Below are 18374 nucleotides of genomic sequence, written 5' to 3' on the forward strand. Positions count from 1 at the left end.
ACATCATGATAACTCCTGAGTTATGTTTAGTAAAAATGTGTGCCATGAATGCCTCTTAGGACAGGAGTGTGGGTGTCCCCACACAGGAACATGACTTGTGTATGTTGCTAGAAAAATGGTTTATTTTAAAATGAAAGTAGCTCCTTTATATGAATGGTCTTGTTCAAATTACTTCCAGCTTCTCGTCTAAGAGTGTTAAGGCTGAGCAGTGTTCCAGGCCTCTCACCTGCCCTTGCCCGTTGAACCGAATTGAGTACAGAAAGTGCCACCTAGAATTTTTTAAACTGCTGTGGTCCAGTGGAGGACAAGACTGTTTAGGGATCCCCAACAAACTTTGTTGGTTACCGAGGATTCCTGCCATATCACTAATTCTTGATCTTTATCTTCTGTACACTCATGACAGAGGTACTTTGAAGAAACACACCCTCCCTTCTTTGGGTTTAAACCAAGTTTTACAAGATTCCCAGTATGCTAACTCCACCTCCCCCTTTTCAGCTAAAGTTTGTTAAGCTCTTACTGTGTGTGCCAGGCTTTGTGCTAAACAAGCTCTTATGTGTATGGTCTCACTTCTCAAAACAACCCTATGAAGGAGGCACTATTGGAAACCTACTTTTCAAAGAACAGTGAGGTTCAGAGAGCTTAACCAACCCATTTGAAGTTGTAGACCTTCTAGCTGGCAGAGCCAGCCTTCAGACTCGGGTCTGCCTGTCTCAAGAACCCCCAGCTCTTGGGACCGGCCCAGTGGCATAGCAGTTAAGTTTGCACACTCCGCTTTGGCAGCCTGGGGTTTGCCAGTCCGGATCCCGGGCATGGACCTATGCACTGCTTATCAAGCCATGCTGTGGCAGGCATTCCACATACAAAATAGAGGAAGATGGGCACAGATGTTTGCTCAGGGTTAATCCTCAACAAAAGGAGGAGGATTGGCAGCAGATGTTAGCTCAGGGCTAATCTCCCTCAAGGAAAAAAAAAAGAATACCAGCTCTCGATCACTAAGGTTATTGTCAATAGTGCCAGTGGTGGCTGGGGTTGGAGGAACTAAGTCTCCCTCAGCTCTTATCTCCTCCCACATCTTTGCAGCTCATCCTGAGAAACATGAAAATTTGTGTTAGCAGCAGTGTACGTGCTATACAACTACATAGGTTGAAGACACCTTTCAGAGGCTCTCTTCCTGCTGACTGCTCCCCTAGCTGTCTTATGTAGACTTTCCAGAGTTGCCTCTTTCTAAGAAATAATCTGAAGTGCTGATAGCTTCATAATAATGATAAAATCTTTCAAAAATACATCACAAACATTGGTGGCTATTAGTGGCAAAAATAACTCGCGACACAAATGACAGTGCATTTGCTGAGAATGGCTGCTTACCTAGCAGCCTGTCATTTGCCACAGCTTATTCTGTAAGGGAGATTTTTGTGAGCGAGCTACTCTGCTGCAGAATCACAGTAATTTCATTCTATCTCCCGTACATGTATTAAACATCTCCCAAACTCCAACCATATGCAAATACTGCTTTAAAATTCAGCGGCCGCTTTTTGTCTCCATTTCTCAGGGTCTCCCATGCAGTCATCCACAGCTCACCCTCCTGGTCACCCTGTGGATTCTTCCTCACCCCTAAAAATGATCACATCCCCTGAGGGATCCCTCCGCACCCCAGCCCACTCCTGAGGTTACTACCTCCTGGAAAGGAAAACAGCACAGAGCTTGCCTCTGCCCAAGATTAAAGGTGGCTGATGCCAGGACTTCTGGAAGAAATGAGCCTCTCTGTTTACATGCGATTTTTTAAATTGTCTCATTAGCCTAGCCGAGTGGCTAAACATTTTGACCTTAACCTTAGTGGCAGGTGATTTGTAATGGAATGTTCCGTGTTCTGATTTTAATTGTGTTAGCCTCATCTTGGGTTAAGTGGTTGGATGAGCATGCCTCATAGAATAGAACCCCTTTCTAACCTGGCCTTGGGGACAAGAGTTAACTCTTTTTTACTAACTGTATTAAAGCAGGATTATTTGTAAATTTTCATTAACTCGCAGACATCGAAAACCACGTCATAACAGTTTCGGCAGGTTCTGACATGATGGCACAGCACCCCTCTCCTGGAGGACCCACTGTGCTCTACTATGCACGTGAAGTCGTGTGCAGTCCTGACCCCTCCACCGTGAGATGCAAGCTTGGTGCTTTCGTTCAGGTGGAGGAAACAAGAATTGGAGAAGCACTGTGATTTTGACACTGTTTTACACTAACAGGAAGTCAGAACAAGACCGTAATTGATTCACACTCCCCAAAAGCTCAAACCTGAAGGCTATCATAGCATTTTTTGATGCCACAATGCCAGGATATGGGAAGGAGGTGGCTTTGTAGAAAAACAAAAACGAGCGCTGGACAGAGTTGGGAGTTGTTAGGTCCAGATGGTAGCCTGAACTCCTGGCCAAGTCACTCCATTTCTCTGAGCCTATGTTTCCTTCTCTGTCACATGAGGAATGCATATCTTGTTTCCCAAAGGTTCTATGAAGCAGAATATGCTGTGCCCTGTCAACTAGCAAAGCTTGATTTTTTGTAGCACATGCATTTGTACCTAGTGAGTTCTGAACAGCAGCTCTTAGCTCAGCATGCCAAGCCTGCCCTCTGCGCCTTTCACCCATCCCCCCACCCCTGCCCCAAGACTCTTCCAGAAAGCCCCATTGCCTGTCTAGAAAACACACTCCCTCCTCTCTCCAGTTCAGAAAGGGGATTTGATTCCAAGTCAGAGGTTTTCAATATGGGTTTGCAAAGGTCATCAGGAACAAATGGAGATGATGTTCCTGCTGTAACATTTCCAGGAGTGGGCCAGCAGGCGGCTGGGTAATCTGTTGTAGCCTGACAGGTGGAAATTCCTTGGGGATAGTATTCACTGTGCTCTGCTAGTTTGCAAACTAATGAGACACGTGGTGCAGCCGGTGTTGCCTTCAGGTGGATGGGGCAGAGAATTTAGAGGACATGCAGGTTTTTGTTCAGAAAGCTGCCCTGTCTCAGCAAGTCTTGCAGAAAAAGATCACTGAAAACGGTGCAAATGTGCAGAATGGCAGGAAAAAGAAAAAAGATGAGGTGGATTTTCTAGTCTTTCCCAAATCCCTCTCTTCAACTGCCTTCTCACATGGGCACCATTTCCAGATGTCTTTCTGTCCCCAGCTTAAGGGAAAGTGATCAGTTTCTTGAAAACCTCTGTAGCTTTGCAACCTTTCACACGATGGTTATAATGGCCAGAAAATGTCAGACTCCGGTTTTGTAAAGTGTGATTTAATGAGTCACCTGCCCCAGAATTACATGATGAAAATGTAGCGTCCTGGGCCCCATTCCAGATCTACTAAATGAGAATTCCTGGAAGTGTGGCATCATAATCGGCTTTGAACAGATGAGTGTGGTCCTTATGTACGATGATGTTGAAGGAACTCTGTTTCAGGATTTCATCTTCATGCTTAGAGTCACTTTTATTTCTTCTAGGGGATTTTTTGTACGTTTCAGACAAACAGCAATGTCATGCATACGCGATATTTAATTTGGTGGTTGGGGGAGATCTCCAGAACAAATGCTAGAGGCAGGCCAGGACAGTCAGTGTATATGTGCACACGTGCAGACCCACACATACGATGTTCAGTCTCACAGACGTCAGCTGTTTCCTGCAGCACAGGAGGGCTAAACAAGAAAAGAGAAGGGAAACCCAGTTCACAAAAGTAATTCCCCAGTCCTGTCAACCACTGTGCTTGGGAAGATTCATATGGAGTGATGCAGCGCCACCTGCCGTCCCTTTTGTAGATCACAGGCACCTGACTGATGGAGCCGCATCTGCCAGTTGGTTCAGCTCTGGGCTTGGTGCAGCCAGCCAGCTGGGGGCCTCCCCAGGCTGGAGGTTTACTTCCGTGGCTCCATTAAGACAGACTGCACCATCTGTGCAGAAAAGAGATGCCTAAAAGATAGGCTTTGGGGCAGCAACAACTAGATACATTAGACACATAAAAAGTGAATGAATACAAGAGGACGTGGGAACCTGAAAGATAAATTCCACACATTTGTATGAACGTAAAAACATGCAAGAATGAACTCATACAGACACATATATGCATACTTCAGGGCCTCCAAAGCCAGCATGCTAGGTGTCATGAATACCTCTTCGATCTCATTGACTCCCACTCTTTCCCTCCAGCTCTCCACTCAGCCATTTCTTGCTATTTCTCAAACATGGAGAGCCACCTCCTCCCCAAGGTCTTTGCACTTCCTCTGGAGCATCCCAAATAGATATTTGGTGCACTCCCTCACTTTATTAAAGTCACTGGTCAAGGGTCACTTCTGAGAGACTTTCCTTGAGCACCTTATCAAAAATAGCACTCTCTTGGGCCCAGTCCAGTGGCATAGTGGTTAAGTTCGGAGTGCTCTGCTTTGGCAGCCTGGGTTCATGGGTTCAGATCCCAGGCATGGACCTACACCACTCATCAGCCATGCTGTGGCAGTGACCCACATATAAAGTGGCGGAAGATTGGCCCGGATTAACTCAGGGCTAATCTTCCTCAGAAAAAAGAAAAAAAAGTACTCTCTCACTTACCCCTACTTTATGTGTTCAATGCCTGCCTCCCTCAATAATACATAAGCTCCACCAAGAGTCAGGTGTCCCCAGCATCTAGAATAATGACACATAGTAGCACTCAAAAACTATTGAATGAATGAATGACCATATTGCACCAACAAGATTCAATATTTGTCATTAACAGAACACACAGGCATCATCCTTACTTTGATGTTCTGACTTTAAAATAATTATTAAATATTCATACGTGAGAGACACCTTTTAGAATGGAACCAGCTTGTCTAGCAGAGCTTCTCTAGTCCTTGCCTTCTAACTGGTTGAGTTAAGTCAGATCAGGGGATTCAGGAGGAGTATCAGAGAGGAGGAGACACCGGGACTGAGACTTGAAAACGACAGGTGCCATAAGAAAGGTAAATAAGCCAAGGCCTTGGGGTGGGACAAGGCATGGCCGCTGGAGCACACCATGTGATGGGGAGATGGCCAGAGCATGCAATAAATGAGAGCATGTGTAAAGTGCATTTCCCAATGGCTGGAACATATTTAAGAAATCAGTAAGTAGTGACTCTTATAACAGCTGTTTTTCTCAAATGAGAAAGCTCTTAGCATTTGTCAGCTGGCCAGAGCATGGCTTCTGAAATCAAACTGCTTTGATTCACACCTGGAGTGGATGTTTCCTAGCAGTGTTACCTTGGGAAAGTCGTCTTCCTCTGCTTGTTCCTCTCTAAATGGGGGTGGTAGTAGTGCCTACTTCATAAGGTGATTGTGAGAATTAAATGAGAATAAAATGAGCCATTAGTGGAATATGTGGTACGTAGTCATCGCTCAGTAAACATTGGCCTTTTGTTGTTGCATTCAACCATTCTGACTGCATATCAACTACTTCTTATACAGCTTATAAACCAGAAAATTAATTTTATTCTACATGCCAGTCATCACGCCTCTAATTCTATAAAGAGAGAGAAGCATGGACAAAAGTAGGAACAGGAAATTCTGTCATTATTAGTTTGCTTACACAGTGAATGTTTAAGTAACTACTGTGTCCCAGGAACTGTGCTAATCTTTATGCATAAAAATATATGTGAAAGCTTGTTCCCTCAAGAAGTTTGCAGCCTGCATTCTCTGTCTCATGAATTTTGGATCAATATGTGGTAGTTATCATTATTATTATAATTAGGTAATGGGAATTTTAATTTTGAGCAGATGAGTGGCATGATCAACTTGGTGTTTTAGAAAAATCACAACAATTTGGAGGGTGAGAAGGTACATAATCAGTGCTGTACATGGATTGCTGTATAAATGGATAATGTATCAGTTTGCAAGAATGAACTTATACAAACACACACATCCATGTTTCAGGGCCCACAAGGCTGACATGCTAGATGTCCTCACTACCTGTTAGATCTCATTGGCCTCCAGTTTTCCCCACTATCTCTCTGCTGCAGCCACTTGAGCTTTCTTGCTATTCCTCAAACCTAAAGAGCCACCTTCTTTTCAAGGTCTTTGCCCTTGCTTTACCCTCACCCTGGATCATATATTTTATTCTAGGTGCTGGGGACACCTGGCACTTGGTGCAGCTTATGATTATTGAGGGAAGCAGGCATTGAACACATAAAGCAGGTGGGTGGATTAGAGTGCGGAAGGGTTAGGGGCAGGAAAATCTGTAAGAGTTGTAATGGTCCAGATGGAAGGGTGCTTAGTCTATGAACCAAGGCAGGATTGGGGAGGGTGAGAAGCTCTAACTGAAAGACATTTATGAAACCCAATCAATGGTTTCCTCAATGGATGTGGGCAGCAAGAAATAAGGAATCTAGATTGACTTTCTGCTGCTGGCTTGGGCCCCTGAATAAACATTGATTTTATTCATCAAGATATGGAGAATACAGAATGGGGGAAATAGTGCATTTCTTAGGAACATTTGGCTGCTAATTGGGTCCGGAGTCAAGAGGTGGTCTTGGAGTCCTAAGCATGTAGTTAAGGTTGGAGGTCAAGGTATGGATAATATTACTTGCAGAAGAATAAATAGAAGGAGAAAAAGGCCAAAAACAGTACCCTAGGAAACACACTTAATGGTCAAGCAGAAGAAGAGGCAATGATTGAACCAGGTGGAAAGGCTGGAGGTAGCACTTTCTTCTCCACCTCATGGAATGGTGGTGAGGATGACAGATTTTTGTCATGTTCACCTCAGAGGAAACTGCATTTTGCCTGGAAAGAGTAACTAAAGAGAAGATCAGGGGTCACAGGAAAGGTCCTGGTGGTTGTCTATGAAAAGGATATTCATATCCTTGTGGGTTTGTACATCTGATTAAGGTTTCTGGTCTAATGGGCCTCTGTAGGGAGAATCATCCTATCTTTTAGTTGAGCACATCCTGAGGACCACAGGGCTCTCTCTGCTCATTCATGCTTGCCTTTGTCCCAGACAAGCTTAACTCAACTGCAAACACAGTTTGTCCCATGCTTACCTAACCAGGCGGTACCTAACCTGCACTCACACACAAACATACACATTTACACATACGCGCGTAGGTCTTTAAAATCCAATAGAGAGGAAAGACTAATTCTGTGTACACTGTTTTGGGGACTTTTACAATAACCAGCCCCCAATCCCCCACTCCCTAACACAGACTCTGTGAGTTTTCACGATCCTGGTTTACCACCAAGGATATAACCTCTTGGAAAAACTTTGCATGTCTCTCAAATCTCATATTTGTCTGTTCATTTAAGGACTTCATAAATTACTTGTAAATTTTTAAACCTTTGCACATAAATAAGTCAGATTTTAGGTCTGGAAGAAAGATTGGTAAATGGGAAGTGTTGAGACACAGTTGTTCACGATATATCTTTTTCTCCAAAGTAGAGAAAGTACCTGGGTATTTCCCTCAGGGAATATGGTGTGATGTTTTGGAGGGTTCCAGAATGAGTATGTGTTCTCTTCAGAGCAGGGAAGGTGAAGTAGAGGAAGCTCTTCCTTCTCTATGCCTCCTTTCTTCTCTTGTGCCTCAGGTCCCCTGGAGCATGTACACCTGTCTCTTCCCTTTGTCACCACAAAGAACAAAGAGGTCAACGCAACTGCAGTGCTGTGGCCCAGCCAAGTGGGCACCCTCACTTATGTGTGGTGGTACGGAAACAACACGGAGGTGGGTCGGCCTTCCACATGGGGTCTAGTGGCAGCTCAACTCAGATTGGTTGAAACAAGAGGAATAAAATGGCTTGTGTAACTTAAGAGTCTAGGGGTAGTCCTGGCTTCAGGGGCCACAGGCTCCTAGGGCTCCAATAACCTTATCAGTATGTTCTCTTTGTCTCTCTGTCTTCCTCTCTCTCACCCCTTCACCCCCTCCCTCTTACCTCTGCTTTCCTCTGTGTGATGTTCCTCTTCAGTTGGACTTTCCTTCCATGTGAGCCTTAGCAGCAGCCCGAGCTTTTACTCTCACACCTGAGCAGAGAAAAACTCACTTTCATAAAAGTTCTACAGAAGTCTTGCATGGAATATTATTGACCAAGCCTTGATCATGGTACCAGGGGTAGAAAGAGAGGTGTGGAAGTCAGCCTCCTTAGAACCTCGTGGACCAAGAGAAGGGAGGGAATGGTCCCTAAAAGGAAAAGAAGCCAATGGCTACCAGGCAGCAAAAGCATCAGAGGCCTGCTACATCCTAGCCCCCATGGCCTCCTCACCCTGAATCAGACATGGCCACTTCTTTAGCTCAGCTTTACCCTTTATGTTCTCCCCAAACATTCCCTGTGATCAAAACTCAGCAGCAATTTTAAAACCAGTAGAGACCTTTAACCTCGTTTCCTCTAAGTCCTTCATTTTACAGATGAAAAAAGTGAAGATGATGCAGATGAAGTGGCTGCTCCAATCTCATTCAGCTGTTTCTTGCAGAGGCCAAATCCAAGGCCTTCTCATGCCTACAGGAATTTTTCTTCCCCCCACGCTAGGCTGCATGTTCTCCTTCAGTTTTGAACTCACTCCATTCTTGGAAATTAAAATTTGCTTCCAAATGTCAGTTAGGGCCTTAAGGCTACAGCCAGAAGCATCCCTCCCCAGAGGGCACTGGGATGATTGCTCTGGTCTGGAGCGCTTCCTCTTCTTCCAGCAGAGTTGCTTTTCCATGGTGATGTTGCTCTTCAAATGCAATGCATCTTATTTTAATGCAAACCTTTTGCTACTCCAGAGCTGAATTTTGGCTTTGTAGATATAATTTTGCACAGGCCCGGGGAGCAAACCTCTCTTGACCCCAGACCTGCTAACGTCTGACAGTAACTCAGTGGAAAAGAGACCCTTTTTTTATTTTTTCTAAAACTCTATATAAATTCGGCCCAAATTGGACCCACTACCCACAGAGGAGCAGGAGAAACTCATGTTACAGCCTGAAAGCTAGTACTAGAAGGTAAAAGTACTAAACAACTTTCTTCTGTGGCTCCTATTTTTTTACCTTTTAGCAGAAAACCAAATTCACAGCAGATTATGTTGAGTAGACTTCTTACACTGGGCTTTAGTCTTCTCTCTGCCATACGTGGAGTTAAATGAATTGGATTTTAAAATTCATAAGAAAAGGTAGAAAAGCAATGTTTGTGGAGAGTGAATTGAGGGAGGTTGGTGGGCTAATAGTCTTTTCCTCCAGGACCCTGGCCTCCCATTGTATTACAGCCACCACTCCCAATCTTTTTTATTTTTGAGTCCTCAAACCACTATCCAATTAGTACTTGTTTTCATAGCAGCTACTTCCAGGAAACTGCTGATAGGGCTCCTCAGAGGAAGCAAAGCCACACAAGGCCACTCGGGTCTAACTTGTGTACTTTTGGTGTCCATGGTTGCTGTGTTCCATTGTAATTTTATATAAATATATATACCCTGGAGATAAACAACTGGCAGCTTATAGATTTTCGATGACTACTGCTTAAGTCTGGGTTAATATGAGCTCCCTCATTTGGTCTGATTGGAATGTTTCCTTGGATTAACGGATCTGTTTGATATGAGTAGATTATCAATAAAGACAGGCACATATCCCACCAGCGAGCAAGACCTGTCAATCTCCCAGCCCTGAATTAGGATGATACCAGAAGAGAAGTGTCAAATTCACAAGGAATGAGCCGAGTCACTTGGAGTGATGACTCTAATAGCCCCTTTCTGGCCTGGACTTGAGATGATGGGAGGCGTAGGTGGAGTCAGTCACACTGGGGTACACCAGAAAGAGCCTCTGCTGATTTAAGTAGCTTGTTGGTGGCTCAGAGCTACAGGCTGTCTCATCTGTAACTGAACAGCTTTCCCTTCACTCTGTGCCCTCTTTTATTTTAGCCCCTGATCACCTTGGAGGGAAGTATATCATTCAAGTTTACTTCTGAAGGGATGAACACCATCACAGTGCAGGTCTCAGCTGGGAATGCCATCCTACAAGACACAAAGACCATCGCGGTGTATGGTGAGTGCTCTGTATTCACTGATCCATCACTGCCCTCATGCTCAGATGAGACTGTTTGGTACCATAGTGCCAGAGGCCATCCTGGCTTCTGACCTCTACTCAGAGAACAGAGGGTAGTAGTGAGACAGAGCTGAGTCAGGTCTGGTCTTCTCCTTTGGGGAACGTGTGGTTCATCAGCAAAATAGTGGTCCTGAGATCCCAAGAGGGTTTATTGTTTTGTTTTCTTAAAGTGGCTCTGGTGCACATAGAGCAACTATATGCTCACATACCTTAGCTAGGGTAGAGGAAGTTTCATTATGTGTAAGGCTAATTCATTCCATTTGGTATTTTGGGGGTGTTCAAATAGCTAAAACCCGTTATGAAAAAAAAAAGGTTAATATTGAGGCTTTTTTTTTAAAGTTTAAGTGTTTTGATTGTTAAGAGGAATCTACCAATACTAAATACTTTGAAAACCTCTTCCATAAATATATATCATTAAAAAAAACTCTGCTAGATTAAAAGTGATGGAAGGGTCATAACAAGCAGATGTCGTGCATCATCATAGACTCAATATTGGTTTGAACAAAGAGCTGTACAGAACAATCTGCTAATTAATTGGGGAGGGTGAATATAGTCAGAGTATTACATGGAATGAAAATTTACTGAAATGGAAGGTGGAATCATTGATTGAAAATGGGAGATTAAAAAAATCGTTTATTCAAATTAATCTCACTTTGGTAATTTTTTTCTGCATGGAAAGTTTGTCAGATGGATATGCACCAAGTGTTATTAGTGGATGGTAAAAATGTGAACTTTTATCGTTAAAATGAAAGTGGTACAGATGCATCATGGAAAATTAAAACTTAGAAAACAGGAACTTAAAAGTAGATGGATGGGGAAAGTAAATGCTGTGCAGAGAGAGAGCAAGAGGGAGGGGTCGAGGGAGGGAAGGTGTGAGAAATGGAGGCAAGGAAGGTGAGACAGAGATTGAGAGAGAGAAGGAGACTAGCCAGTGATCCAAGTAATATCAATTGCCCCAGTTCCAGAATTAATTGATTCTGATGCAGGTTCTGTTTTTTATTTCCCATCTTGCCAACTTGACCTTCAAATTCAGAAAGAAATGTGTAAGCAACTTTGAACATGTCTGAGGACACTGTTCCTCGCATGGCTGGGTGTTGCATTCCATCATGTTTCCTCCCTTCTCCCTCCTGAAGAGGCTCGGGAAGCCCAAATAGTAAATGAAAGTATAAACCAGGGCTGTGGTTTTCCTAACAAGGTCCCATCAGTGAGGCGACCTCTCAGCCAGGTGGCCAAAATGGAGAAGGGAGTTTGCTTTTCTTTCCTTCTCTACCCCCTATCATGCTCTAAGGATGCATTTAATCCTCATAACAACTCCAGGATAGAGTAGGTGATATCATTATTCTCATTTTTTTCAGAGAGTTAATAACTTGCCAGAGCTAGTAAGTGGTAGAGCTGGGCTTTCAACCCAGCCCATCTAGACCCAGGGCCCATGCTCTGAAATTACCCTCCATAACTGGCTCTCATGTCTTTTCTCTCTGATGCTCTCTTTCCTGTCTCTCCCTCCTGGATGTCACAGGTGTCACTAGTGGGCCCTGACCCATGAGTCCAACAGATGTCCTTTTCCTTAAGCACCTCGGTGACCTCATTAGAACTACAGAGTGAACTTTACACCTGGAACGTCTTTGGGCTTATCTGGTCCACCCATTATTTTACAGAGAGCAAGCTGTGGCCCAGAAATGGGAAATTACTGGCTTAAAGTCATTCTGCTGTTCAGTGACAGATGCAATAACAATAATGGTAATGGCAGTGGTAGTAATTAACGTTGATAAAGCCCTTATCAGTATCTGCTTGATGCACTTGATGTAGATGATCTGTTTTATTGAATTTTCTCAACAGACTTATGAGAAATATGTTATAATTATCCCTATTTTACAAATGAGAAAATATAAGTATGATAGAGCACAAGAATTCTGGATCCAGAGGCAATGTTCTATCCACTTTCCACCCCCTTGCTATGATTAGTTCCCCCTCTTCCTTAGATCTCTTTAAGGGCATCATCCAAGTGTGGGTCACTCTCCATCAAATGGGTTATCTTCATTAAAAATGTTTTCTCTGTTAAAAGCTTGAGCAGGGGAAGTCATCTCCTGTTCCTCTAACCCAGTTCCTGACTGATGCAACATCCTTAATTGGTCTTCAGTCAGATGGCTTGTCCAGAGGTTCAAATATATGACTAGAAAATTCTAATGACAGGTGTGACCCATTAAAGCAAATTGCTTCACAGGGAGTTAAACAGGCAAGATTGAGCTCAACTGAAGCAAAAGGCAGGGAAATTTTTGAACTCTGGGATGAGCTAGTGGAAAAGTACTGGAGGACATTTAGGGTGATGGGTTATCAATGTAATTAGGCCATCTGTGCTTGCTAATTGGTGCTTATGGAAGTTAGTCTCCTACCCTCCCAGAGATGGGGTCCTATCTTTCTTGATGATTCCGTTTCAAAGAGGTGGCTCTCAGGTCCTTGAGAAAGGCTTTTCTGGGTTGTAGAAGATTTACATCTCAAAGGTGCAGAGAAAAATTTTACAATGCAAGTTTTCTAAAGTAAATCTTCTATAAAAAGGGGGATCAGGGGCCTGCAGGCAGGAAGAAACCTGTCTAAACGTCAGTCAAGCTGAGGGGAACATTACGACCATCACAGTCAGACCAAAGGAGGTATCATATTTGGAAAGTTGACAGAGGAAAGATCATCTACCCAAGCCACACAATAGACTGGAGGAAAGAAAGTTTATGTTGCATTATTTTCTTTAATTTGCTTGAGGGCACAGGTTTCCTTTAAATACAAAAAGGAAAATGCACATGTGTAGAATTCATCTCTCTCAGCAGCTGCAAAAAATATATATATATTATTGGTGTTTACCTTTTTCAGTCCTCTCACATGCCTCCCATATTTGTTGAATAAACTTAAGTATAAATTTTTCCGCCTTGCCGTTTAGCATGCTAAGTAATTGCAGACAGAGCTGCATCATTTTTCTCACTTGTGTCCTTTTATTAAGGTAAATATCTTCTCTTGTAGGTGACGTCTCCACAGTTTGGTTAAGAGGTTCCGGGAAAGTGAAAATGGCATAAACTTGCATCTTCCAAGTGAAAAGTTAGGACTCGATGGGTGGTTCCTTGGCCCCGCCATTTACCATTGCTAGTAATTAATATGCATTTCATTATTCTCCATCAGAATGGAAACGGCGATATTCACTTCGGTGACCATAAAATAGTCAAGCTTTGAGAAATATGTCTTTGTAATAGGCTAGCTGCCATAAATACACACCTTATAATGCAAGAGTCCTCAAAACCTGTGTCTGATGAGTCTTTAGCATTGTTAGGAAATGCACAAGCGGGCTTTCATGTTTCCCGAATGTGTAGTCGACATTACCAATGTGGCTGAACCCATACTAAAATACGAGGACATGCTTGAAGCAAGAAAGAAATGGTTGTTGAAGAAGTAAATGCATAAATTATAGAGAGCCTCCACTGTAATTTATGCATGTATTTATTCAACAAAATTTATTAATGAAGTGACATAGATGGTAATTGAAAACCTATCATGAGCTGGGCAGTATCCCAAAGGGCTAAGAACACAATCCCCCTGTCCTCACTGAGCTCATACTCCAGTGTTGGAGACAAACAATAAAAACAAAATAATTTAAATAGCAAGAAGTATCAAGAAAACAAATAGGGTCATATAATAAGGGGTGTTTGAATTGGCAAAAGGGAGGCTACCTGAGGTTACTGGTGGGAAGGAGAGACTGAATGATGAGAAGGAGCCAAACATGCTGTCATCTGGGGAAGTGGAAGCGTGCTAATGTGGGAAGGAGCAAAGCAGACTGAGCAACATGGGGAAGGATAGTGCAGGTACCCAGCAGGACATGAGTCAGGAAAGAAAGTCCTTACTGGGTTGTGTGGGACTGTGGAGGCCACAGTAAGAATCTGAATTTTATTCTAAATGCAGTGTGGAGCCACGAGCAGATTTTATAGGAGCGATGTGATCTGAGTATACCATGTGCCAAACGCTGTGCTGACTTAAGGCCCCCAGGGCTGTGCTCTGAAACCCATCACCGTGCTAGGGCCAAGGCCGCGCCCTCCATGGGCTGATCCCAGCCAATGACTGAATGCACCAGGGATGCTAAGGCAGACTTGTTCCTGGGGCACAGGGGACTCCTCTGGCCGGCTTTGACTTCAAGACCCCCAACAGTCTTGCTGAACCTTCCTCAGACAGCAGAGCAGTCACCTATCCTTCCTCCCTCTCTTCTCCTGTGTCATACATGCATCGTGGTCTGATGGTGCCTCAGGCTCCTCTGTCTTCCTCCTCATATTCTCTCATAGATGATGGTCCTCATAAGATCCTTGCTTTCCTAGTTCCGTCTACTTCCTGGAGGACCAGGACTAACTCATGGGCTACAGAGAGAACTAACAAAATCCTTGAATTAAGGAGCTTACAATTCCATTAAATGAAACTTGCATGCAAATGAAAAATAGCAATAGAATGAATACAATAATAATTATAGTTATGTAATCATATAATAGTTATGCAATCACATAATGATAATGAAAGTATGTGCAAAACACAGTCCTGTCATAAAAAAGAAAATTAAAGCATGGTGGGGCAGGGTATTCAGTCAGTAAATGCTCGAACTAGAGCTTGCATGTTGTATGTGTGGACAGTGGGAAGGATGGGGCATTCTAGGCAAGGGACAGTGAGTGTAAAGTCCCAGGGTCATAAACCTGAGATGCATTCAGGATACTCAAGGTCATTTAGCATCCAGGAGTGAAGAGTCTAGAACTGGGAACAATGGACAAAGGCTGCAGAGCTAGGCATGGGCCAGAGCCTTGGGCTTTGGTCTGGAAAATGAGGAGCTAGGAGATAATAGGGATGGGATATTAGCACCTGTGATGCTAGTAGGGTCTCTCTGGTAAGTGTGGAAGAGAAGGACCCTCCATTAGGGCTTTGCATAAAATATAAAGGATCATTGACTTCTTGAAATAACTATTTGACTTATAGCCATCACCCTACTGTTGTATCCCCAGAGGAATTCCGATCTCTTCGCCTGTCTTTTTCTCCAAACCTGGACGACTACAACCCGGACATCCCTGAGTGGAGGAGGGACATCAGCCGAGTCATCAAAAAGTCCCTGGTGGAAGTGAGTGCAGACAGTTCCTTCTCTTTCTCAGGCACATTTCCTCTCTGTCCTTGAAGAGCTTCATGGCAAGGGGACCCTTGTGCAAAGAAATGACAGGAAAGAGCCGGAGCCCATGAAAGGGCTGGCTGATCTGTCTGATATCTGCATAGCTGAGCCCCATGCACGCAGACACATCATAGGTGCTATGGGGGGAATGAAACTGAACAAACAGGTAAAGGTCCTTCCCCCTTATGAAACTCTTGTTCAGCTTAGAGAAGAAGAACATGGGAATTTGTGATATATAGCAGAGTTCATGATTAGCCCTTAGTAAGTGTGAAATCAGCTACTGTGCATAATACCAAAAGACACAGCATGAATACAATTAATAAGATCAGCCCTGGGTTCCAGCTCCACAAACAGCTAGCGTTAACAGCACAGTGAGCACTCAGCCCTCAATAGTTAGCCATATTTCTGTGTCCCAATTCTTTTAAGGGCATTTCCCTCCTACAACAGCCCCAAGAGAAAGATATTATTGTTCTCATTTTGCAGACTAAGCAACTGAGGTTCAGAGAGGTTAAGTAACTTGCCTAATGTCTTGCAGCTAGTAAGTGATGAAGCTACAAAATTGAAGTGAAGGGTTTGAGTTCAATATCTGGAGTTTTACTTCCAAAACACAGCCCTGTCAGGTTACTGGGAGAATAACAAGGTGCTGTGGTTTATCCCACTCTGAGCGAATGTCACTGACAATAAGACACCTTCTTTTAGGCACATTTCCCTCTGCATACTCCACTTTCATGAGTGATCAGAGGAAGGGGATCTCTGCTCATGGACTGCTTGGACTCCTTGCACAAACCCAGGGAATCAGAGATGAGAGACTTTTCCCAAGGGTATAGTCTTAGCCTAAAAGGAAAGTCAGTTTAGGGTTTTTTGTACATTTTTTCCTGCACCCAATCCATAGTGTCTCATGACACAAAGAGATGATGGGAAAAAGGCATTCAGATAACCCCTGCTCAGAAAACAGATCTCACATCCAGCCTTTTGGTAAAGAGTTGGGCTTTCCCATATTTACACCGTTGTCTTTGTTGGTACTTATTTAGCACTTACAATATTCCAGAAACTCTTCTCAGTGCTTTGCATTTTCTTTTAAAGATTTTTTTTCCTTTTTCTCCCCAAAGCCCCCCAGTACATAGTTGTATATTCTTCGTTGTGGGTCCTTCTAGTTGTGGCATGTGGGACGCTGCCTCAGCGTGGTTTGATGAGCAGTGCCATGTCCGTGCCCAGGATTCGAACCAACAAAACACTGGGCCGTCTGCAGCGGAGCACGCGAACTTAACCACTCGGCCACGGGGCCAGCCTCAGTGCTTTGCATTTTTTAACACATTTAATCACAGAAAACTAGCTTATGTTGTGGATAGTATGATTATTCCCACTTTACAGGTGAGGAAACTGCACTTAGATGCAAGTAACTTGCCCAAGGTCATACACTGAAAAGTCAGGCTCTGGAGTCAGACCATCAAAGTTTGAATCTTGATTTTGTGGTTTCCTAACCACTCTACTGCTGTCCTTTGCCTTGCTACATGGAGAAACGGGGTAAATGGAATAGTGGGGAAGAGAAGAGGCATCTTCATGTGTCTCTGGGTAAATGCCGTCTCACCTTTGTCTTCATGACTCTCAGCATCCGTGATGATATTGGTGGATAAACATTAGGGCCACCGGGGTGGGGCTACTAGACTACAGTCCCAACTGGTATAGGCTCTTCTGCCCTTGGAGCTGTTTGTTTCTGGTGTAACAACTGGTTTCTTTCCTCTGTTGGCCAAGAGAGATGACTTACACCCTTCCATGAACCCGTGGCCCACCTCCTTCGTTCTGCAGTGTCCCAAAAGATCTCCCAGGCAGCTGTCCAGCAGCCCCAGGTGATTTATCAACCAGGAATTAGCTCAGCAGGGACCAGTTTTCCAGACTGATTTCTCTTCACATTTATTGTTTAGGGATCAGATGCCCTGGGCCTCCACCTTTCCAGCATCTGTCCAGTAGGCTAGAAATTACTGCTCATCAATATTTCTAGGCTGCTGCATAGCATAATCAGCTAAATGGAGAATAAACAGGCTGGCTCAACATCCCTCAGGACAGGTTGTGATGGGGTGGAGGCAGTTTTGAAGACACTTGGTTACCCAATCCTCAGAGGCAGCTGACCCAACCTCTGGTTCCTAGTGTCCCACCCTCTCTTTGAGATCAGTAATTACACTTGGCCGCTTCCTTAAGCCCTGAAGTACTACGTTGCCAAGTGTACCCTAGTAAACTCTACAGGAAGTACAACTTGGGGTCAACGTATTTGTAGTTTTCTTCCTATTCATTCCACAACAGAATTTGATATAAAATTGGTTGCCTTTTCTCATCAAATAGGGTTTATCTATTAACATTTCACAGTGGAATCTCTAATTGAATGTCATTCAGTAAACATTTTTGTATATGATGGGGTGGTTTAGACATACTCTTTGAACTTAAGATCTAGTAGGACCATAAAACGGTATGAGATTAGCTGTGATGGGAGCTGCTGTGTGACAAGTATTGGGAGACGGGAGGCAGTAGAGCCCTGGTCAAGAACATAGGCTTCATGGTCAGACAAAGGTTCCAAACTAAGCGTCAACACTCACTACCCAGACGGCCTTGAGTCACTGTTTAACCTTCCTCCATCTACCTTCTGTCCTATAGCAGAATAGAGATGCACCACCCAGATCCCCACTCAGAGAGAGACTGTTATCTTAGCTGCTGGGAGTGCTGTGGGCAGAGGCTTGAGCTATCTCGCCCTGCGTCATGTCCCTTCCCAGGGCCGCTCACATCCAATGATTGACTGATGCAGTTCTGTAAAGGCCTGGCCATCTCAGCTCAACCTCAGACATCCTGAAGGGCCTTTCTCACTCCCTGCAAAGTCTCTTGAAGCTGTTGTTGGCCTTCGTCAAGGCTCAGCTTCTCCCTCTGTCCATTCCTGCTTCCTTCCCTTCGCTCCCATAGATGTTGATCCAAGAACACCTCTTAATAAACCCTCTGCAGGCTAGACTCGGAGTTGGCTCCCTGAGGACCCCAACCTGTGATATGTCTTCACCTGCAAAAAGAGGCATAACAATACTTGCTTCAAAGTATCATTGTGGGGGTGGCACTACATAATATTAACAAGTTGCTTAACACAATACCAGACACATGGTAATGACCCAATAAATGGGATTTCTTACTACTTGGAAAA

General features: G+C 43.9%; 1 protein-coding gene across 9 annotated transcripts in view; it reads left to right on the forward strand.

Annotated features, from left to right (window-relative positions):
- Positions 1 to 18374, forward strand: part of SORCS1 (sortilin related VPS10 domain containing receptor 1) — a 484049-nt gene that overhangs the window by 436581 nt on the left and 29094 nt on the right. For all 9 annotated transcript variants that reach the window (XM_023639764.2, XM_023639760.2, XM_023639752.2 and 6 more), the window contains 3 exons: positions 7553 to 7686; positions 9846 to 9969; positions 15042 to 15154. In XM_023639764.2, the coding sequence (XP_023495532.2) occupies positions 7553 to 7686; positions 9846 to 9969; positions 15042 to 15154 (371 nt within the window). The remainder of the gene's footprint in view (positions 1 to 7552; positions 7687 to 9845; positions 9970 to 15041; positions 15155 to 18374) is intronic.

The sequence above is a fragment of the Equus caballus genome, chromosome 1, assembly GCF_041296265.1.
Source record: "Equus caballus isolate H_3958 breed thoroughbred chromosome 1, TB-T2T, whole genome shotgun sequence".
Taxonomy (NCBI): domain Eukaryota; kingdom Metazoa; phylum Chordata; class Mammalia; order Perissodactyla; family Equidae; genus Equus; species Equus caballus.